Raw genomic sequence first — 22,745 nt, 5'->3', positions numbered from 1 at the left:
TGTTGTTTTCAGGTCCAAACTTAGTCTTTTTCAGTCAAGGATAAGCTTGCAAAAGGCAAGTGTAAAGGTGAGTTCTTACTTAATATCAAAGTATTTTGAAGCTGTCTTGTCAGGCATGCAGCTCTTCCACTGCTCACTGCAGGATTACATATGGCCAAATGTACAAGGAAGTTTTCTTCCAGTTGGAGTAATAACTGTGTTTTAGGAACCATGTGTGAAATGTTGGCTTGAGAACCATGTTTGAATGAGCTCCATCAGCAGAGGGGTGGCCAGCAGGGACAGGGAGGTGATCGTCCCCCTCTGCACTGCCCTTGTGAGGCCCCATCTGCAGCACTGCGTCCAGGGCTGGAGCCCCCAGGACAAGAAAGACAGGGAGCTGTTGGAGAGGGTGCAGAGGAGCAACAGAGATGAGCAGAGGGCTGCAGCACCTCCCTACAAAGACAGGCTGAGGGAGCTGGGCTTGTTCAGCATGGAGAAGAGAAGCTGCGGGGTGACCTCAGTGCAGCCTGCAGTGCCTCAAGGGAGCCTGCAGCCAGGAGGGGAGTCAGCTCTGTGAAAGGGGAGATGGCAGCAGGACAAGGGGAAATGGTTTGGAGCTGAGGGAGGGCAGCTGGAGGTTGGATGTCAGGGGGAAGTTCCTTAGAGAGAGAGTGGTGAGGTGCTGGAACAGCTGCCCAGAGAGGCTGTGATGCCCCGTCCATCCCTGGAGGTGTTGGAGGCCAGGTTGGATGGGGCCCTGGGCAGCCTGGGCTGCTGTGAGATGGGGAGGTTGGTGGCCCTGCATTGGTGGGGGGTTGGAGCTTCGTGATCCTTGAGCTGCCTTCCAACCCAACCATTCTGTGATTCGATGATCCTGTGAAATGTCAGACTGGATGAGAGAAACAAAAATGAGTTCCCCTTCCCATTACCAATATTAAGCTGTTAATCCTTGTACATTTTTGCTGTGTTAGCATACATGTGTACACATCTTCATTTACTGTTAATACTTTTTCAGTCATTCACTTCTGTCCTTTGACTTCTGATTCTTGTTGCAGTTAAAAGCACGACGGTCGGAGTGCAATTCGAAGGCTATCCATGCAAGGAATGATTATCTTCTCACTCTAGCAGCTGCTAATGCACACCAAGACCGCTACTACCAAACAGATTTGGTGAACATTATGAAGGTAAGGGAGCTCAGTTGTGTTTTTGAGATGGGATGTGCAAAAATCCGGACAAGAAAATGAAAAGATGTACAAAACCCAGGGTTGCTTTGCAACAGCACTGCTGGCTTTTCCAAATAGTGCACCAGCTGCTGCAGTGCCGTGGGTCCTGCAGTGGTGTGCAGTAGTCTTGGAAACAGGAATCAAGTACCAAAGCTAAGCAGCTGCCTAAGCTGAAATAAAGGAATCAGGTTTTTAGAACTCAGACTTGGATTTGCTCATTTTGCTTCTTCAGTGGCATATCCCACTACTGGGTTTTGTATCAGAGCTCTTCTTTCTGGTGTAGCTGATGAATCTGTTGGTCTGAAAGCATGATGCTCAGTGTCACATCACTGTGGCTGTTCCCACTCGTGGCAGCTTGCTGTGCCCAGCTGAGCAGGTGCTTGGAGTCCTGGGAGCTGAAGGAGTTCACATACAGTCACTGGCAGGTTGTTCACACCATCTTAAATTTACTGAAATATGCTCTGTTTTTATAACTGAGGTGATTGAGAGTAATTGTAAAACTGGCAGTGCCAGCTGCATGAAGCTTTTATGTCGTTGCATTCCATGCACTGGCATTTTCAGAGCTTATATAGATTTGCTATCTATGAACTATTTTGAGGTGAGGCAATCAGGCACAGCAACTTTCCCCTTTGTAATTTGCATTTAAAATGGCTTTATTGAAGAATTTAACACCTCCCTGAGCTGCAGTTTTTGGGTAGACTTTCTCAGCTGGGGCAAGGGCTGCAGATTGTGACGAATCACTGTGTTAACAATGCAGCTTTTGTACGCTGGAAGAAGAAATGTATGGCTCTGAAATCCAGGTAACCAAATTAGCATCGTGGAATCACAGAATGGTGAGGATGGTTGGTTAAGGTTGGAAAAGATGTCGAGGATCCCCATGTCCAGCCCCAGCCTGCCCCAGCATACCCACTGACTGTGTCCCTAAATCAGAAAGCTACAAGACCAAGAACTGAAAATATAGTAATGGCAAACTGAGTCACAGCACTGCAGTGCCTCTGCGTGTGTGCTGTTGTTGTTGATTCTTTTTCTGCATCTTTGTTCAAATATCTGTAGTAGTCGTTGCTCTTAGTCGGGTAAGGAGCTGGGTTATTAGTGCAGCTCTTAGTGTTTGGTTTTGGTGCTCTTGTTCATCAGCAGAACTGTGTGGGAACACACAGACCAACGTGCAGCAGGGCGTGCTTTGGGGTGAAGGAGAGAGCGAGGCTGAGGCGAGGGATGGTGCTGGGATGGCTGCTGAGTGCATTGAGAATAGCTGTGTCCCAGCTGTGAAATAGGAGTGAGTTGTCATAGAATGACAGAATGGCCTGGGCTGCAGAGGAGCTCAATGCTCATCCAGCTCCAAGCCCTGCTGTGTGCAGGTCACCAACCAGCAGCCCAGGCTGCCCAGAGCCACATCCAGCCTGGCCTTGAATGCCTGCAGGGATGGATGGGGCATCCACAGCCTCCTTGGGCAACCTGTGCCACTGCCTCACCACCCTCTGCCTCCAAAACTTCCTCCTCACATCCAACCCAAACCTCCCCTGTCTCACTTTCAAGCCATTCCCCTTGTCCTGTCACCACCCACCCTCACACACAGCCGTTCCCCCTCCTGTTTATCCGCTCCCTTCAAGCACTGAAGGCCACCATCAGGTCTCCCTGCAGCCTTCTCTTCTCCAAGCTCAACAAGCCCAGTTCCCTCAGCCTTTCCTCACAGCAGAGCTGCTCCAGCCCTCTGCTCATCTCAGTGCCTCCTCTGGACCCGCTTCAGGAGCTCCACATCTTTCCTGTGCTGGGGGCCCCAGCAGGACGCAGCGCTGCAGATGGGGCCTTGCAGGAGCCGATGGAGGGGACGATCACCTCCCTCTCCCTGCTGGCCGCCCCTTTTCCATGCAGCCCACAACACACTGGCTGCATTCCGGGCTGCAGGCGCTCACTGCTGCCTCATGCCCAGCTCCTCGTCCACCAGGACCCCCAGTCCTTCTCCGCAGGGCTGCTCTCCAGGACATCTTCCCCCAGTCTGTGTCAATACCTGGCTTTGCCCCGACCCGATGCAGCACCCTGCACTCGGCCCTATTGCACCCCATTGGGTTCTCATGTTGCCACTTCTCCAGCCTGTCCAGGTCCCTCTGGATGCTTCCCTTCCCTCCAATGTATCGACCACACTGCTAAGCTTGGTATTGTCTGCAAACTTGCTGAGGCTGCACTCCATGCCATCATCTGTGTCACTGATAAAGATGTTGAGGAGCAGTGGTCCCGAGACCATTAACCCATCAAGAACTGGTTGACTGGTCACATCCAAAGGGTTGAGATCAATGTTTCGGTGTCTGCACGGGGGCTGGGCACATGTGGTGCACCACTTGTGTCATGCACCAAGAGTGTGACTTCCCCAGCAGGCGGGTGGACAGTCAGCACTCGTGTTGGGGAATGGCCCAACGTGATTTCTGAGGAGGGAAGGCATCCCTCAGAAAGCCATGGAAGTGAGGTGAGGGTGACCCATCTGATTTCATGTCTTGGCTTTGCCCAGAGCTCTCAGCAGATTTTCTCACTTGTTTTCTGCTGACATGAAAGAATTGTGTTCCTGCAAGCAGGGGTGATGTCAGGATCAGGATCAGGAACTGATGAGGAGATACAGAAGGTGTGGGATTAAGGTAAATACTTGGGCTTTAGAGTGGGAGGAGATGTGCTGGCAAGGTCCTGGTTTCTTTGTGATCTCTGTCTCTTCCTTCTGAAGTCTGAGGTCTCCAGTGCAGCTGGAGCATCTGACCACACTGATTTATGTGTTGCGAGGCTTTAGCAAGCACCCTTTTCTTATGGAGTCCATATGGTGGCCACGTTGCTGCTATAGGACGTTTCTATGATGCAGTCAGTGCACCTTCTGTTTGAACTCCTCAGGCTGTCTGTATTTGTGAATACCTTCCATTTTCTCCTTACACCATTCAGATTGTATCAGTGCTTGTTATTCAGTAAGCTGGAGGTAAAACCTTTGTTTAAATCGTACTTCAGAATGTTACTTCTTTGATATAGGAACCTCCAGGCTTGAAAAGCAAACCCCACCTTCCCTGCCCACAGCATTTCTCTAACTCTCATCTGAAGCATCAGTTTTACAGTTTAGAGCAGTGGTGTTACAGGCAGCACTGAAAGAGTTCCTCAGACACGATGGAAGCTTCAGAAACAGAAAAAGGATCACAGCTGTTTGCAGCTGGAGTGCAACCAGGCTCTTCCACGAGCTGTACCCCCTGTTCCCTATGGTTTGTTATCTGTTCTTATATTAAATTACCTGTGAGTTTGACTCTTTAAACTTTAGGCCTTTCAACGTAAAGGCTTTGATGCATGCTTAAGCAGAATCTGATTTTATAATTATCCCATCAGTTGTATGGTAGCCAGCAGTCAGGAATGCCTTTGTCACATACGTCACCCAGCTGCTTAGTCAGTCAGTCAGTGGGCAGACTGGAGGTAGGGGAAAATTTGATCACAGTAAGGGCAGTGAGGCACAGGTTGAGCAGAGGGGTGGTGGTGCTTCATCCCTGCAGACACCTGAGGTCAGGGGATGGGGATCTGAGCACTGATGGAGCTGATGTGACACCACTGATGTGTGTCTCTGTGCATTGCTGGCAGTGGGACCCAGTGGCCTTTAGGGGTGTCTTCCAACTCCATTCTGTGGTTCTGTGACACTAATGCAACCCTGGCTTTCAGACAGCCTGCACATCAGCTCCTTGTAGTGCTTTACAAGCAGTGAAACCCAGTGAAAGTTCACACCTCTGTTAACAGGTGAGAGCTGTTAAAACAGGATGAAAAAGGGTCTGGAGCACAATGGGATGTGACAACTCTAGGAAAGGGGAGATAATGGCAGGATGAGGGGAAATGGTGTGAAGTTGAAGGAGTGCAGATTGAGGTTGGATGTCAGAGGGAAGTTGTTTAGAGAGAGAGAGTGGTGAGGTGCTGGAACAGCTGCCCAGAGAGGCTGTGATGCCCCGTCCATCCCTGGAGGTGTTGGAGGCCAGGTTGGATGGGGCCCTGGGCAGCCTGGGCTGCTGTGAGATGGGGAGGTTGGTGGCCCTGCATTGGTGGGGGGTTGGAGCTTCGTGATCCTTGAGCTCCCTTCTAACCCAACCATTCTGTGATGCTGTGGGATGGGGAAGGTGGAGCAGAGGAGCTCAGGGGCAGACCTGATGGCTCTACAGCTCCTGGAAAGAGACTGTGGTGGGAGGGGGGTCAGCCTGTGGTCCTGGGTACCAGTAATAGGATGAGAGGTGATGGCCTCACGTTGTGCCAGAGGAAGGTCAGGTTGGGTATTAGGGAAAATCCCTTTTCCAGAAGAGTGGTGATGCAGCTGCCTGCAGAGTTTGGGGAGGGCCGCCATCCCTTGGGGTGTTCCAGAGCTGTGGGCTTGTGGCACTGAGGGATGAGGGCAGTGGGCATGGTGGGATGGGTTAGGATTGGGCTGCTGATCTTGGAGTGCTTCTCCAACCTCAATGATTTTGTGGTTGAAAAAAAAAGAGCAAACACATGAAGGAGCAGAAAGGTGACATTTTGCAGTGACAGCACTGCTCCGTGTGGCACAACGTGTTTGCAACACGTCCCAACAATGTGTGTTGGGCTGGAGATGCCCTCTGTTGCTCTGTGTTTGGTAGAGGCCAGTGCTGTTCCTGCTCATTGACTCTGACTCAGAGTTGCTGCTGTTGTACCGTCCTGTGACAAATGAATCACAAGTCCCTTTGTTTTGTGTAACAGGCACCAAATTGGCATTTTCCTTGGCAGAATTCCTAGTGACAGCCAGCTTCTGATAATTTGCTGTATTTAGAGTGTGTTATTTTGGTGTGCAGCGTGTTTATGTGCAGACAAAATGATGCTCTACGCTGTGTTTGTAAGGATGAAAGGCTGCCCAGAGCCACATCCAGCCTGGCCTTGAATGCCTGCAGGGATGGGGCATCCACAGCCTCCTTGGGCAACCTGTGCCACTGCCTCACCACCCTCTGGCTCCAAAACTTCCTCCTCACATCCAACCCAAACCTCCCCTGTCTCACTTTAAAGCCATTCCCCTTGTCCTGTCACCATCCGCAGTCATTAAGGCTGGGAGGAGGGGTGGCAGCTGAGTGAAGTTCAGTGCTGGCTGCTACCTGCCTCTGAGCTTTGTTATGACTGCGTTTCCTCTTTCAATACTCTGCTTTTAACTGCGTTCCTCTCACGGAACAATTCTGAATATGATTTATCAGTGACAATAAGGAAATATTACTCTAAAAAGAAAAAAAAAGGGAAGCGTCTTTACCATTTTAAGTAATTCTCTGATTATCTTTAGATGAGGCAGAGAGAAGTGGAACAGAAACTGATCTCTCACTGATCTCAGTAGAGACCTGATAGACATGAGGAGCACCCACTCACCCATCAGTTCACTGCACGTGTGTGCTGTGGGCCTGGCGCTGCTGCAGAGACCACAGCAAAGCACTGCAGTGAAGTTATGTTCTGCAGTGTGTTCTGCAAAACCCTCCTGCTTCAGAGTTGAAATCATAGAATGACAGCATGGCCTGGGTTGCAGAGGAGCACAGCGCTCATCCAGCTCCAAGCCCTGCTGTGTGCAGGTCGCCAAGCAGCAGCCCAGGCTGCCCAGAGCCACATCCAGCCTGGCCTTGAATGCCTGCAGGGATGGATGGGGCATCCACAGCTTCCTTGGGCAACCTGTGCCACTGCCTCACCACCCTCTGCCTCCAAAACTTCCTCCTCACATCCAACCCAAACCTCCCCTGTCTCACTTTCAAGCCATTCCCCTTGTCCTGTCACCACCCACCCTCACACACAGCCGTTCCCCCTCCTGTTTATCTGCTCCCTTCAAGCACTGAAGGCCACCATCAGGTCTCCCTGCAGCCTTCTCTTCTCCAAGCCAAACAAGCCCAGTTCTCTCATCCTTTCCTCACAGCAGAGCTGCTCCAGCCCTCTGCTCATCTCAGTGCCCTCCTCTGGACCTGCTTCAGGAGCTCCACGTCCTTCCTGTGCTGGGGGCTCCAGCAGGACACAGCGCTGCAGATGGGCTAATCTCCAAAGACAGTGTGCCTTGAGATTTCAGAAGTGCTTTGTAGGGACAGGCTGTGGGTGGAGCAGCAGGTGATGGCACCCATAAGATCGCCGTTGGATCTGAACAATCCCGGATTCTCCTTGGTGGATCCTTGATCCTCAGCACAGCTGTGCCGGTCACATCATGGGACTGTTTACAGACAGCAGTGCATTTTCACAAACAGCTTGATAAAGCACTCAGTGCAGCAGGGAGCACGCAGTGACAGCAAGCAGGGCTAACTTGAGCTTCCTCACGCTGTTTGTATTCACAGTATCACAGAATGGCCAGGCTTGGAAGGGACCTCAGGGATCATGAATTTCCCACCCCCTGCCACGTGCAGGGCCAGCAGCCTCCCTGTTCCACGGTGTGCTCCATGCAGTGGTCCTGCTGCTGCAGCACTGAGTTAAAGGAGTGGTGTGATGGTGTGCTGCACCGTTTTTCTCTCTGTGGTGTCAGTCAGCTTTTCTGTATTGTTATGAGTGTCACTCGTGTCGTCTGGCTTTTCTGTACTTTCCCATTTGCTTGACATGAGGAAGTGCAGTTGTTTAATTTGGCTCTGGCTCTTGATCTGAGTTCTCTCAGTTGAAATAGAAACTGATTTTATGTAATTTCACTGAACAGGTCCTTATCTTTGTGTGGGTGACGGCACTGAGACACATTACTGCAGTGCTTTGTTAAGCTGGCGGATCTGTCGTTAGACATACAGGTGATGTTTGCCTTTCTCACGTCTTTGCCTGTTGTCAGTTATTGTCTTAAAAGGTTCTAAAGGAGAAACCAGGCTGGCTCCCAAGGCTCGTGCTGCTGGTCACACAGATTGATGTCAGTAATGGTGAGCAAGGGGACGCCCAGTGAGTATGACAGCTGGGATGGCTCAGCCTAGCAGAAGGGAACACAGAGCTGTGGGATATCCCAGGTGGAAGGACCCACAGGGATGACTGAGCACAACCCCAGCCCCACAAAGCACCCCCAGGCCCTGACCCTATGTCACAATGGTGTCCCTGCACTCCATGAGCACCAGCAGCTCGGGGATGTGCCCACTGCCCTCTGGGGCACAGCCTGTCCCCAACACCCAGCGGTACATCGGTTGGAAAATGGGAAGTTCTGATTAAATAGGAAGAAAGGTTTGCCACGAAGGAGACCAAGCACAGGACTGGGAACCATGGCAGGGATCAGTGCCATACCATGGCCTTCCAGTATTGAAAGGAGCTTGTAAACAGGAGGGGGAATGGCTGTGTGTGAGGGTGGGTGGTGACAGGACAAGGGGAATGGCTTTGAAGTGAGACAGGGGAGGTTTGGGTTGGATGTGAGGAGGAAGTTTTGGAGGCAGAGGGTGGTGAGGCAGTGGCACAGGTTGCCCAAGGAGGCTGTGGATGCCCCATCCATCCCTGCAGGCATTCAAGGCCAGGCTGGATGTGGCTCTGGGCAGCCTGGGCTGCTGGTTGGCGACCTGCACACAGCAGGGCTTGGAGCTGGATGAGCGCTGTGCTCCTTTGCAACCCAGGCCGTTCTGTGGTTCTATGGAGACATTTAAAACTTGACTGCACACATGAGCAACCTGATCTCTTTGGCCCTGCTTTGAGCAGGGTTGGTCTGGTATCTCCCTTCCAATCTGAATTATTCCATGGGTCCATTAAGTGAGGTCTTCTGTGAGATCTGCTGCTCAGGAACCCAGAGCTTCCAGCCTCTGTTCTGCCACTGGCTGGAATAGCTGTGAGCAAACAGCCCTACAGTGTTTGTGTTTCGATGAACCTCTTCTTGATCAGCATTGCTGGGAGCTTTTGTGAAGCAGAGCCAACAGCTGTGCTTCCAGCACAGTCATCCTCTGCTCATGGGGCACTTGTAATGGCTGTTATAACAAATGTAAACACAGACTCCAGGTGTTACGTGGACAAATGGGACAAGTGGGATTCGTCTGCAGTCAGTGGTGTTCATAGGAGTGACACAATGCTGAGGACTTACCATAGAATGACAGCATGGCCTGGGTTGCACAGGAGCACAGCGCTCATCCAGCTCCAAGCCCTGCTGTGTGCAGGTCGCCAACCAGCAGCCCAGGCTGCCCAGAGCCACATCCAGCCTGGCCTTGAATGCCTGCAGGGATGGATGGGGCATCCACAGCCTCCTTGGGCAACCTGTGCCACTGCCTCACCACCCTCTGCCTCCAAAACTTCCTCCTCACATCCAACCCAAACCTCCCCTGTCTCACTTTCAAGCCATTCCCCTTGTCCTGTCACCACCCACCCTCACACACAGCCGTTCCCCCTCCTGTTTATCTGCTCCCTTCAAGCACTGAAGGCCACCATCAGGTCTCCCTGCAGCCTTCTCTTCTCCAAGCCAAACAAGCCCAGTTCTCTCATCCTTTCCTCACAGCAGAGCTGCTCCAGCCCTCTGCTCATCTCAGTGCCCTCCTCTGGACCTGCTTCAGGAGCTCCACGTCCTTCCTGTGCTGGGGGCTCCAGCAGGACACAGCGCTGCAGATGGGCTAATCTCCAAAGACAGTGTGCCTTGAGATTTCAGAAGTGCTTTGTAGGGACAGGCTGTGGGTGGAGCAGCAGGTGATGGCACCCATAAGATCGCCGTTGGATCTGAACAATCCCGGATTCTCCTTGGTGGATCCTTGATCCTCAGCACAGCTGTGCCGGTCACATCATGGGACTGTTTACAGACAGCAGTGCATTTTCACAAACAGCTTTGATAAAGCACTCAGTGCAGCAGGGAGCACGCAGTGACAGCAAGCAGGGCTAACTTGAGCTTCCTCACGCTGTTTGTATTCACAGTATCACAGAATGGCCAGGCTTGGAAGGGACCTCAGGGATCATGAATTTCCCACCCCCTGCCACGTGCAGGGCCAGCAGCCTCCCTGTTCCACGGTGTGCTCCATGCAGTGGTCCTGCTGCTGCAGCACTGAGTTAAAGGAGTGGTGTGATGGTGTGCTGCACCGTTTTTCTCTCTGTGGTGTCAGTCAGCTTTTCTGTATTGTTATGAGTGTCACTCGTGTCGTCTGGCTTTTCTGTACTTTCCCATTTGCTTGACATGAGGAAGTGCAGTTGTTTAATTTGGCTCTGGCTCTTGATCTGAGTTCTCTCAGTTGAAATAGAAACTGATTTTATGTAATTTCACTGAACAGGTCCTTATCTTTGTGTGGGTGACGGCACTGAGACACATTACTGCAGTGCTTTGTTAAGCTGGCGGATCTGTCGTTAGACATACAGGTGATGTTTGCCTTTCTCACGTCTTTGCCTGTTGTCAGTTATTGTCTTAAAAGGTTCTAAAGGAGAAACCAGGCTGGCTCCCAAGGCTCGTGCTGCTGGTCACACAGATTGATGTCAGTAATGGTGAGCAAGGGGACGCCCAGTGAGTACGACAGCTGGGATGGCTCAGCCTAGCAGAAGGGAACACAGAGCTGTGGGATATCCCAGGTGGAAGGACCCACAGGGATGACTGAGCACAACCCCAGCCCCACAAAGCACCCCCAGGCCCTGACCCTATGTCACAATGGTGTCCCTGCACTCCATGAGCACCAGCAGCTCGGGGATGTGCCCACTGCCCTCTGGGGCACAGCCTGTCCCCAACACCCAGCGGTACATCGGTTGGAAAATGGGAAGTTCTGATTAAATAGGAAGAAAAGGTTTGCCACGAAGGAGACCAAGCACAGGACTGGGAACCATGGCAGGGATCAGTGCCATACCATGGCCTTCCAGTATTGAAAGGAGCTTGTAAACAGGAGGGGGAATGGCTGTGTGTGAGGGTGGGTGGTGACAGGACAAGGGGAATGGCTTTGAAGTGAGACAGGGGAGGTTTGGGTTGGATGTGAGGAGGAAGTTTTGGAGGCAGAGGGTGGTGAGGCAGTGGCACAGGTTGCCCAAGGAGGCTGTGGATGCCCCATCCATCCCTGCAGGCATTCAAGGCCAGGCTGGATGTGGCTCTGGGCAGCCTGGGCTGCTGGTTGGCGACCTGCACACAGCAGGGCTTGGAGCTGGATGAGCGCTGTGCTCCTTTGCAACCCAGGCCGTTCTGTGGTTCTATGGAGACATTTAAAACTTGACTGCACACATGAGCAACCTGATCTCTTTGGCCCTGCTTTGAGCAGGGTTGGTCTGGTATCTCCCTTCCAATCTGAATTATTCCATGGGTCCATTAAGTGAGGTCTTCTGTGAGATCTGCTGCTCAGGAACCCAGAGCTTCCAGCCTCTGTTCTGCCACTGGCTGGAATAGCTGTGAGCAAACAGCCCTACAGTGTTTGTGTTTCGATGAACCTCTTCTTGATCAGCATTGCTGGGAGCTTTTGTGAAGCAGAGCCAACAGCTGTGCTTCCAGCACAGTCATCCTCTGCTCATGGGGCACTTGTAATGGCTGTTATAACAAATGTAAACACAGACTCCAGGTGTTACGTGGACAAATGGGACAAGTGGGATTCGTCTGCAGTCAGTGGTGTTCATAGGAGTGACACAATGCTGAGGACTTACCATAGAATGACAGCATGGCCTGGGTTGCACAGGAGCACAGCGCTCATCCAGCTCCAAGCCCTGCTGTGTGCAGGTCGCCAACCAGCAGCCCAGGCTGCCCAGAGCCACATCCAGCCTGGCCTTGAATGCCTGCAGGGATGGATGGGGCATCCACAGCCTCCTTGGGCAACCTGTGCCAGTGCCTCACCACCCTCTGCCTCCAAAACTTCCTCCTCAGATCCAACCCAAACCTCCCCTGGCTCACTTTCAAGCCATTCCCCTTGTCCTGTCACCACCCACCCTCACACACAGCCGTTCCCCTCCTGTTTATCCGCTCCCTTCAAGCACTGAAGGCCACCATCAGGTCTCCCTGCAGCCTTCTCTTCTCCAAGCCAAACAAGCCCAGTTCCCTCATCCTTTCCTCACAGCAGAGCTGCTCCAGCCCTCTGAGCATCTTAGTGGCCCCGTACCCAGAAATTAATAGGATGTGTGGCTCTGGTGGTTCTGCTGGACTTTCAAAGCAAGTTGACATCTTAGAGAGAGGCCTTAAATTGCCTCAGGAATGTTATCCTCACAATGGCTGCCCTGAATAAATGGGCACGTTTGCATGAGGGCCTCTCTGTGCAGCTCCGGAGCGAGCCGTACCCGTGTTATCACACTGAGAAATCATGTTATGCACTCATGATTGTTTTATGCTTCTTAGAATGATTTAGAAGCACCCGGGGAACTATTTGCTTTTCTAAAATCATTCTGATGTCAGGAGGGGTTTGGGTTTCCTTCTATGAATGCACTCTGCACGCCCAGCATTAGCTGTTCTGAGGTCCTGCTGGACTCCCTTTCCATCTCGGAGGGAATTGCTGTAAGTGAAAGAGCTATTGTTTCACTTCCTGCTCCTGCCAACTGCCAGCCACAAATATTTTGTAATTACAATTAAGCCGGCCGTAGATTGCCTTATCTCTGGTATCAGATGGGCACAGGAGCTTTCCTGCAGGCACGGTCAGTGAGTGTGCCTTGTTTTCTCCTCTTCATTCCTATGAATGAAGGACGAGAAGCGGCGGCTGTGCGGCAGATGATGGTGGGATTCAGGTGATACCAGCTGGGGTTTCCCAATGGCTGCTGCTTTCCTTCCCAGGGCTTTGCTCCACGGCCACATGTGCACAGAGATCTTTCGACTGCGGGGAAATTAATTGCGTTAATAAGGCCCCGTTTGCAAGGCGATTATGCATCCACATCAGTTGCTGAATAATTAATGCAAAATGGTGCCCTCTTATTTAGGCTTTCCTTTAAATGCTCACACATCACCCTTACGGATTGTTACCCGGGTAAAACAAACAGCTCCCAAAAGCTGTTCTCTTAAATTAGCTCATCTAAGTGCAGGTTGGAACATTTACATGCTGGCTGAGTAAACATGTACAGGGAAGGCTTCGGACTGCAGAGCACCTGCCCTGCTCTCACCCTGCTGCTCAGGGGCTGGGATACAGGTAGGGAGGTGGCTCACCACCCACTGCCACGGGCAAAACAGGCTCAGCAGAGGGAGGTGAATGTAATTTATTGCCTATTGCTAACAGGAGAGAGCAGCGACAGCTAAAACTGGAAGCACTCATGGCTCAGCTGTGCCAGCAGTGGGGCAGAGCTGAGTTCTGAACCCAAGGGCCACCCCTGCAGCTCCCCATTCAAAGCCTTGCCATGTAAACCTGACACAGCACTTCCAGTGGTGATTTAGGTGTATATTATATGTTATGAACCGTGGTAGCTTGAATAATTAGGTTAAAGCAATAATAATTTTTCATGGGATAATAAAACTCTTTCTTGATGATGCTTCTGTGTTGGTCAGAGAGTTTTCCTTTGGTGTTGTGATGGCAGTAATAGAGGAAGGACTGATGATAACAATGTAGTGTGATTTGAGTGCTGCTTCTGAGAGGTATTTCCTGCATAGGAGGCAGCCCAGCTCTATGGGCTCCATGGGCCAGGAACTCTGTCTCCATGACTTCCTACAAGGGTGGGTGGTGACAGGACAAGGGGAATGGCTTGAAAGTGAGACAGGGGAGGTTTGGGTTGGATGTGAGGAGGAAGTTTTGGAGGCAGAGGGTGGTGAGGCAGTGGCACAGGTTGCCCAAGGAGGCTGTGGATGCCCCATCCATCCCTGCAGGCATTGGAGGCCAGGCTGGATGTGGCTCTGGGCAGCCTGGGCTGCTGGTTGGCGACCTGCACACAGCAGGGCTTGGAGCTGGATGAGCGCTGTGCTCCTTTGCAGCCCAGGCCATGCTGTGATATGATATGATCATGAGTTCTCCTTCCTCTTGATTGCTTCCCTTTTGTCTGTCACTCCCAGTCACTGTTCCTGTTACTTTCTCATGCAAATACATCTGTGACTCCTATGCAGGAGATTCCCAAACATCTTCACAGGGGTTGGGTTGAGTGGCTTTGTTGTTGTCGTGTTCTTAGCAACACTGTGCACTGAAGGAATTGGAGACTGCAGGGAGGAGATGCTTTTGGATTCAGATGTTTGTCTGTTAGCCCTGCAGCCACCTCGTATCATGGAGCGTTACAGAATCACAGAATGGTTTGGGTTGAAGGGAGCTCAAGGATCACGAAGCTCCAACCCCCCACCAATGCAGGGCCACCAACCTCCCCATCTCACAGCAGCCCAGGCTGCCCAGGGCCCCATCCAACCTGGCCTCCAACACCTCCAGGGATGGACGGGGCATCACAGCCTCTCTGGGCAGCTGTTCCAGCACCTCACCACTCTCTCTCTAAGGAACTTCCCCCTGACATCCAACCTCCAGCTGCCCTCCCTCAACTCCAAACCATTTCCCCTTGTCCTGCTGCCATCTCCCCTTTCCAAGAGATGAAGAGCATTAGTGGAATTTCGATATACTTGTGTTAAAACTGTGTGAAAAGCTCCTGGACCTGTTGTAAAAGCGAACACGTGTCCAGGTTTTATTTGGTAATGAGATTTTACTGCTGTAAACAGAAGCTTTATCCAAACCCAGTGGCATTCTTAAGGATTCTCTGCCCCTGAAATGAGCTGCCCTGCTGTCACATTGTGGTTCTTCAGCAGCAGAGTGATGATGGAGTTGGTACTGAAAGTGTTCACGAGCTGAATTGGATGAAGGGAAGCACAGTCCTAAAGCCTGAAGAATGGCAGCTTTGCTGAATACAGATGGCCAGCCTCTCCCAGCAACTAAACCGATAGAGCTTGCAGTTTAGAAGGGGTAACCAGGGTGCATCTGAGCTGATGGTGACAATCAGCTGATCCTAAGCCTGTGCCAAAGCCTGTAGAAATAGGGGAAAGGACATGGATTTTGGAACTTCATTCTTGCTATAGATTTTTTTGCCTTCATGGAGCATGGGAAGCAGCTTAGAAGGCAGCAAAGAGAATTGTAATGGGAGCATCTTTTGAAGGCACGGTAAAGACGAGGTGGGAAAAATCCTTTAAGATCTTCAAGCCCAACCATCAGCCCAACCCCCTGTGCCCAATAACTGTGTCCCTAAACTACAGGGAACTTCAAACAGTTCAGCTCAAGGGTTTTAGTGTCCCCAAACTCAGAGCTGTGAGTCCCATATGAGTTTAAGAGTCCCATAACTCAGAGCTATGGAAGCCAAAAGAAAACCCAACCCTGACAGGATTGAAAGGTGTTGGAAGAAAATGTGTTGGCTTGAAAGAATCATGGCAGTACCCTGATCTGTGGTTATCTTTTAAGCTTATCTGAATAAGTTGCTTTTGACTGCACCATAAAAACTTATCTGGAGATGTGTAGAAAACAGCTTTCTAATGTAATCTAATGAACAGCAGATATATTTTTATTAATCGCTTCTCTTGATGAAATGGTTCAGTGCTTTGTATTAGATCTTGGCTATAATGATATAATTTAATATCAGATAATTTAATATATGAGTATTCCACTGAGTAAGGATTCGAAAACGTTCTGGTGTCCTAGCAAAAAGTGGATTAAAGCAAGTGCAGATTATTATAGTGTATATATATGGTATCCATATGTGAATTCAAGAATGTAGGTTGGAAGGGAGCTCAAGGATCACGAAGCTCCAACCCCCCACCAATGCAGGGCCACCAACCTCCACCTTTCAGAGCAGCCCAGGCTGCCCAGGGCCCCATCCAAGCTGTGGGGTGACTTCAGTGCAGCCTGCAGTGCCTCAAGGGAGCCTGCAGCCAGGAGGGGAGTCAGCTCTGTGAAAGGGGAGATGGCAGCAGGACAAGGGGAAATGGTTTGGAGTTGAGGGAGGGCAGCTGGAGGTTGGATGTCAGGGGGAAGTTCCTTAGAGAGAGAGTGGTGAGGTGCTGGAACAGCTGCCCAGAGAGGCTGTGATGCCCCGTCCATCCCTGGAGGTGTTGGAGGCCAGGTTGGATGGGGCCCTGGGCAGCCTGGGCTGCTGTGAGATGGGGAGGTTGGTGGCCCTGCATTGGTGGGGGGTTGGAGCTTCGTGATCCTTGAGCTCCCTTCCACCCAAACCATTCTATGTCTCTGTGGTTCTTTCATACCAGCCCCAGCTCTCGTGCCTCTGCATTTGGAGCAGCAGCTGTTTGCACAGCCTAGAAGCATTCCTCTCTCTGCCCAGATTTGTTTTCTTCTGTGTCACTGTGTTTTCCCCACCAAATTCCTCTTGTTCACAGTCAGAACTGGCATGTAAGACCTCACCAAGTGATTTGGATCTGGACATTACCGTGCAGCATGCCAAGCACTATGGCAGCTTTGGATGTGCAAGGTTGTCCTGGAAAGTGGAGAATTCCTTTGGCCTTAGCTTAGCTCTGTGTTTCTCTGGATGCAAACTGCTGTATTACAACACAGCTACATGGTATGGCTTTATAGAGCTGAGCTTAGACACTTGTTGTTCCTTGTTGGCTGAAGAAATGCAGCACCTTTCTGATCCAGATGAAGGGGTAGGCCTTGGTCATCTGCTTTCTTTGCAGCAGAGCTTCTCTGCTTGCACTCAGGATTTGTGTCAGACAGGTTGCCCATAAGGGGCAGGATGGGCTGAGCTTCCAGTCACTTTTAAAGCGGAGTTTAGGCTTCGGAATCACCATCGTGCTGCAGGACTGCTCTGCTGCTCAGCAGGAGGGAGCTGAGTGCAGTACGTCAGCAGATCCGTGGTTGCTGCAGGCAGCGCTGCTCGGAACGCTTACATGGCTTTGATCGTGGGTTTGTTGGTAATTTCTGTACTGGAGCTGTGTTCTGTTGACAAACACCCGCAGACGTGATGCACTTTGATGTTGGGATGTCGTGATGACGAAGAAGTGAGCGATGCTGCAGTGACTGAAGGGATGAGAAAGCTAACAGCTCCCAGCAAGCAAGCTGCTCTTCTGCGCCAGGAGCAGGAGATGCCTGGAGGAAATCACCAGCAGGAAGGCGTTCAGCTTTTGTAAGGGAAAATGGCAGTGGAATGGGTTTTCCTGCCCTTCCTTCCTTTCTGTCACAGTGGCCTGTGCATGCTGCTGCCATCCAACAAGCTGAGACCCGTTGCCGTGCTTGGGATGCACTTCTCAGAGACCCAAAGGATGCTTCAACTGAGCTTCCAGTGTGAAGTGGGAAGAGGTGTAGAGTGGTGTTTGAGAAAATAGAGGAAGAAAACCAGTCCCTGTTCTGAATGGTTTACAGGTTGTTCCCAAAGCAAAACGTTGGGATCGGAGAGAGAACAGGGCTTCCAATGGCTACAGGGATAGGGCAGCATCATAGTTAAATTGTAGATGTTTAATTGGCTGCTCAAAATAGATGGAAGAAGGCGCCAGTGATACAGATCTCCCTTATTATTTTGGGCATTTGTTTTGATTGCTAAGCAGGAAAATGGGCTCCGTGGCCGTGATGCCGTGCCATTGGGATAACAGAAAATGTGAAACTTATCGGTCCACAAACACAATGATTTTCGGTCGGTTCCTCTACAATTTCTTATCTTTCCATGTCCAGCCTGCAGGCAGGGAGGAGCAGGCTTGGGCTCGAGTTTGGCCTCTTCCTTCCACCCATGCGAGGAAACGCTTTGCCTTCAGCATCACTGTGCCAGGGCCACGGCAGCCCCCCAGCCTGAGGGACACAGAGCTGTCAGCACCCAGAGGAGGGCTGCGGAGATGGGGAAGGGTCTGCAGGGCAAAATGGGGGAGGAGCAGCTGGGTCCCTTGGGGTTTGTTCAACTCAGTGCACAGGAGGCAGATGGGAGGATCGTGGCAGCCCTTCAGCTCTTCATGGCCCTACAGCCCCCCTCATGGCCCTACAGCTCTTCATGGCCCTACAGCTCTCATGACCCCACAGCTTCTCATGGCCCTACAACCCTGAAGACCCTACATCTCCTCGTGGCCCTACAGCCCCTCATGGCCCTACAGCCCTCATGGCCCTACAGCCGCCCTCATGGTTCTACAGCCTCTCATGGCCCTACAGCCCTCAAGACCCCACAGCCCCTCATGGCCCTACAGCCCCTCAAGACCCTACAGCTCTCAAGATCCTACAGCCCCCCTCATGACCCTACAGCCCCTCATGGCCCTACAGCCCTCATGGCCCTACAGTCCTCAAGACCCCACAGCCCCTCATGGCCCTATAGTCCTCAAGACCCCACAGCCCCCTCATGACCCTACAGCCCCGCATGGCCCTACAGCCACAACCGATTTCAACGCCCTGAAGTGATGTGGTATTGGATTCTGCTGAGATTCAGGAGAACAAAAGCCACTGTCGTCTAATGGTGCGTGGTGGGGTGAGGTCTGTGGGTCCCTCCTCGGTGTTGTGTGATTGGAAATGTTGGGAGGACCTTATTTCAAACCTGCTCAGTGTTTGGGGTCAGTGTGCGTGCACAACTGAGCTCCATGTCAGCTGTGCTGAGATCCCACGGGTCTGTTAATGCATAGGATGTAGCTCAGCGGGTGAAATCCTTTCTTTTAGTATGAGCATACCCAGCCAGGGGTCAGTGGCTCTGTGTGTGGATGGAGATCTGTGATGAGTGGTGTCCCACAGCAGTCAGCGCTGGAGCAAATATTCTTCAGTATCTTCATCAGAGACATCAACAGTGGGGTTGAATGCAGCTCAGCAGTTTGCTGATGACCCCAAGCTGTGGGCTGCAGTGATCCAGAGCAAAGGTTTGCCATCCAGAGGGACCCAGACAGGCTGAGCAGCGGGGCCAGGTGAAGCTGATGAGATTCAACAGCGCCAAGTGTAAGGTGTGCACCTGGATTGAGGCAACCATCACAACCAATACAGGCTGTAAGGATTGAGTGCAGCCCTGCTGAGAGACCTGGAGTGCAGGTGGATGGAAGCTGTACAAGAGCCAGCACTGTGCCCTCACAGACCAGACAGCCAACCATACCCTGTGCTGCATCCAAAGCAGCACGGCCAGCAGGTCAGGGAGGTGATCCTGCCCCTCTGCTCTGTGCTGTGAGGCCTCACCTGGAGCCCTGCATCCAGATGTGGGGTCCTCAGTGCAGGAGAGACATGGAGCTGTTGGAGAGCATCCAGAGGAGGGCCACAAAAATGATGCCAGGGATGGAACAGCTCTCCTGTAAGGACAGGCTGAGAGCTGGGCTGTGCAGATGGAGAACAGAAGGGAAGGCTGCGAGGTGAGCTGAGAGCAGCCTGTCAGTGTCTAAAGGGGAGCAACAGGAAAGAAGGGGACAGGCTCTTGAACAGGGTCTGCTGGCAGAACAAGGGGAAATGGCTTCAAGCTCAAAAAGGGGAGATTTAGGTTGGATATTAGGAAAAAGTCTGTTACAGTGAGGGTGGTGAGCACTGAACAGGCTGCCCAGAGATGTGCTGGATGCTCCATCCCTGGAGACTTTGCAGGTGAGGCTGGATCAGGCCCTGGGCAACCTGATGGAGCTGTGTGTCCCTGGGCAGTGCAGGGCAGTTGGACTGGATGGACTTCAGAGGTCCTTTCCAACTCTAAGGATTCTGTGATACAGCCATTGCCATTGTGTGGTACGGATGGATGCACAGCATGGAAGCTCTCATCCTCTGGTTGGTGGCACGGCCGCTTTTCCCTTACAAATCTGTTTCTATGTTCTGAGCTTTCCAGCGTGTGTTGGAGCTGTGGGTTTGTGTGGCTGCCTTGTATGGCACCAACTGTAATAACTTCAATCCTGGAAGCTCTCGTTGTTATTTAAGGATTTCATCACAGCCAAAGCACTGTTAATTAATGGCAGGATGGAGGCTGTGCTGCAGTTTTGCTGTGCTGACAGATCTGTGCGCATGCTGATGTTTCACCAGGCTTTTCTATGACTTTGTATTCCTTCTATGCCCTCTGTGTCACCTCTGAGAGTATAACGGGGCTGTGGATAAAAATGAACTCAGCGTTCTGTATCTTTTTACGTTTCTAGAACTGCAGAATGCAGCTGAGGATTAAAACAGTCATTCCAAAGGAGCTGCAGGTAGAAGTTGCAGGGAACAAGCAGGCCTTGAGATGGGATTCCTCTCCCTTTCACACAGAATCACAGAATGGTTTGGGTTGGAAGGGAGCTCAAGGATCACGAAGCTCCAACCCCCCATCAATGCAGGGCCACCAACCTCCCCATTTCACAGCAGCCCAGGCTGCCCAGGGCCCCATCCAACCTGGCCTTGAACACCTCCAGGGATGGACGGGGCATCACAGCCTCTCTGGGCAGCTGTTCCAGCACCTCACCACTCTCACAGCACAGAACTTCCCCCTGACATCCAACCTAAAATCAACATCCATCCCCTTTCCATGAGCACAGCGTGTACCTCCACTTATTCCAAGGCACTGTGGGTCAGTGCATAGGAACAACTGAGCTTCCCCTATATTTACCATCATCTGCCTCAGGGCACTGCGATGCCAGCTGGGTAGGGCCTGCAGGGACCCACTCCAACACAGTTTAGTCATCAGCTAAATGGCAGGAGTCCCTCCTGCTGGGCCTGACATGAAAGCAGCATGACGTGAAGGTGGGGAGAGCTCTGCTGGTTGCTTTTGGGGGTTGGGAAGCACTATTGACAGCATACTGGAATGAAACTGGCAGCTGCTTTGCAAACTTTTTCAGCCAGAGGGTGGTGAGGCAGTGGCACAGGTTGCCCAAGGAGGCTGTGGATGCCCCATCCATCCCTGCAGGCATTGGAGGCCAGGCTGGATGTGGCTCTGGGCAGCCTGGGCTGCTGGTTGGCGACCTGCACACAGCAGGGCTTGGAGCTGGATGAGCGCTGTGCTCCTTTGCAACCCAGGGCATTCTGTGATTCTATGAAACTGATCAGTTACGATTGCTTTGCCAAGTTGAAACTGTTTATTTCCATTTATTAGCAGAGATAATAAGCTCCAATGCAGTGTTTGATCTGAAAAGCTTCCGGGACAGAATTCCTTGATCCCAAAAGCCTGCAGGCTGCATTTGGGGCAGTGTCAGGGTGGCCACTGGCATGCAGCAGTTCTCAGCAATTTCATTTATAAAATGAAATGTACAAATGCACCGTTTGTGGTCTCTGAAAGTGCACAAGGGAGCTGCTGTTGGAGCAGTGTGTGTTTGATGTGAAGATAAAGGGAGCACCGATTGCTGGTTGCATAATTGCCATAATTACAGCGAGGATTTAACATTATAAAAGCGCACTGAGTGTCAAAGGTAAAACCCCCAGGATGGGATTATGGAATGGTAGAACGGTTTGGATTTGAAGGGACCTTGAAGCTCACCCACTCCCAACCCCCTGCTGCAGGCAGGGACACCTCCCATAGCCCAGGTTGCTCACAGCCCCATCCAGCCTGGCCTTCAGTGCTTCCAGGGACGGGGCATCCACAGCCTGGCTGGGCAACCTGGACCACTGTCTCACCATCCTCACAGGAAAGCATTTCCTCCTAATCCCTACTCTAAACCTACCCTCTCCCAGTCTAAAACCATTTCCCTTTGTCCTGCCAATATCTGCCCATATCAAAAGTCCCTCCCCAGCTTTCCTGTAGGCCCCCCCAGGTCCCGGCAGGCTGCTATCAGGTCTCCTTGGAGCCTTCTCTTCTGCAGTCTGCAGACTCCCAGCTCTCTCAGCCTGTCCCCACAGTGGAGGTGCTACAGCCCTCCGATCATCCTCACTGCCCTCCTCTGCACCCTCTCCAACAGCTCCGTGTCCTTCTGATATTCAAGGCCTCAGAACCAGACGCAGTGCTCCAGGTGGGGTCTCACGAGAGCAGAGCAGAGGGCAGAATCACCTCCCTGCCCTGCTGCTCACACTTCTCTCCGTGCAGCCCAGGATACCGTTGGCCTTCTGGGCTGCCGGCGCACATTGCTGGCTCACGTTGAGGCTTTCATCCACTGACAGCCCCAAATCCTTCTCTTCTCCTCGGGGCTGCTCTCAAGCCATTCTCTGCCCGACCTCTGTCTGTGCTTGGGATTGCACCTGGCTTTGGGAAGGCACTTGGCCTTGTTGAACTCCACGAGGTTGGCATGGGCCCGCCTCTCCATCCTGCCCAGGTCCTGCACATGGCATCCCTTCCTTCTGGCAGCAGATCATGCCTTAGGAACTAGCAGTGTGTTGCAAGACAAGCCATCAGTAGAACTGTGCTTGGTGGCTGGGCGGTGAGGAAAGCAGTGCCTTTTGAAGCACATTTGGGATATACAAATTGGGATCAAATTCCAACCCCGCTGCCTCAGGCAGGGCCATGAACCTCCAGATCTGGTACATAGAGTGGCTCGGATTGGAAGAGCTCTCAAGGAAACCTACCATTAAAATGAATGTGTGACATTAAATGGAATTGTCAGCTACTTGAGAACTGGTGTTTGTTCAGCAAACAGCTTGCACTAAACCTCCACGTAACCTTAGCTGTGCACTGTGGTTTTATGGCACCTATTACAACAGGGCTTCTCCGTTTGAACTCCAGTGTTGTCCTCAGGGAGTTACTAAGCTTACAGCAAATTTCTGCTCAGCATTTGACATTCCATGGCATGCCATGAGCCAGCAGGTCTCAGCAAGCACTGGGTGAGGAGCATCCTGCAGTGCCATGGAGCATCCGTGGGCTGGTGGCATCACATGGCCCTCCTGGGTCTCTCGTGTCCCATCGCAGCATCTCCCCAAACCTGAGCTGAGTGCTCAGCTGTGGCTGCCTTACACAATTGGGTGGAAATGGTGTAACCCAGCATGGGACTGTTGTGGTGCTCTGTGG

At 51.9% G+C, this 22,745-nt stretch overlaps 1 protein-coding gene across 1 annotated transcript in view; it reads left to right on the top strand.

The window, feature by feature from the left end:
- FCHSD2 (FCH and double SH3 domains 2) overlaps positions 1–22,745 on the top strand; it is a gene marked incomplete at both ends in the record, with an annotated part of 118,657 nt that overhangs the window by 60,454 nt on the left and 35,458 nt on the right. The window contains 2 exons of the mRNA XM_079544338.1: positions 13–67; positions 1,035–1,163. Coding sequence (XP_079400464.1) covers positions 13–67; positions 1,035–1,163 — 184 coding nt within the window. The remainder of the gene's footprint in view (positions 1–12; positions 68–1,034; positions 1,164–22,745) is intronic.

The sequence above is a fragment of the Tetrao urogallus genome (genome assembly GCF_951394365.1).
Source record: "Tetrao urogallus genome assembly, chromosome: 1".
In the NCBI taxonomy this organism is placed as follows: domain Eukaryota; kingdom Metazoa; phylum Chordata; class Aves; order Galliformes; family Phasianidae; genus Tetrao; species Tetrao urogallus.
This window is presented reverse-complemented; position numbering and strand designations above follow the sequence as displayed.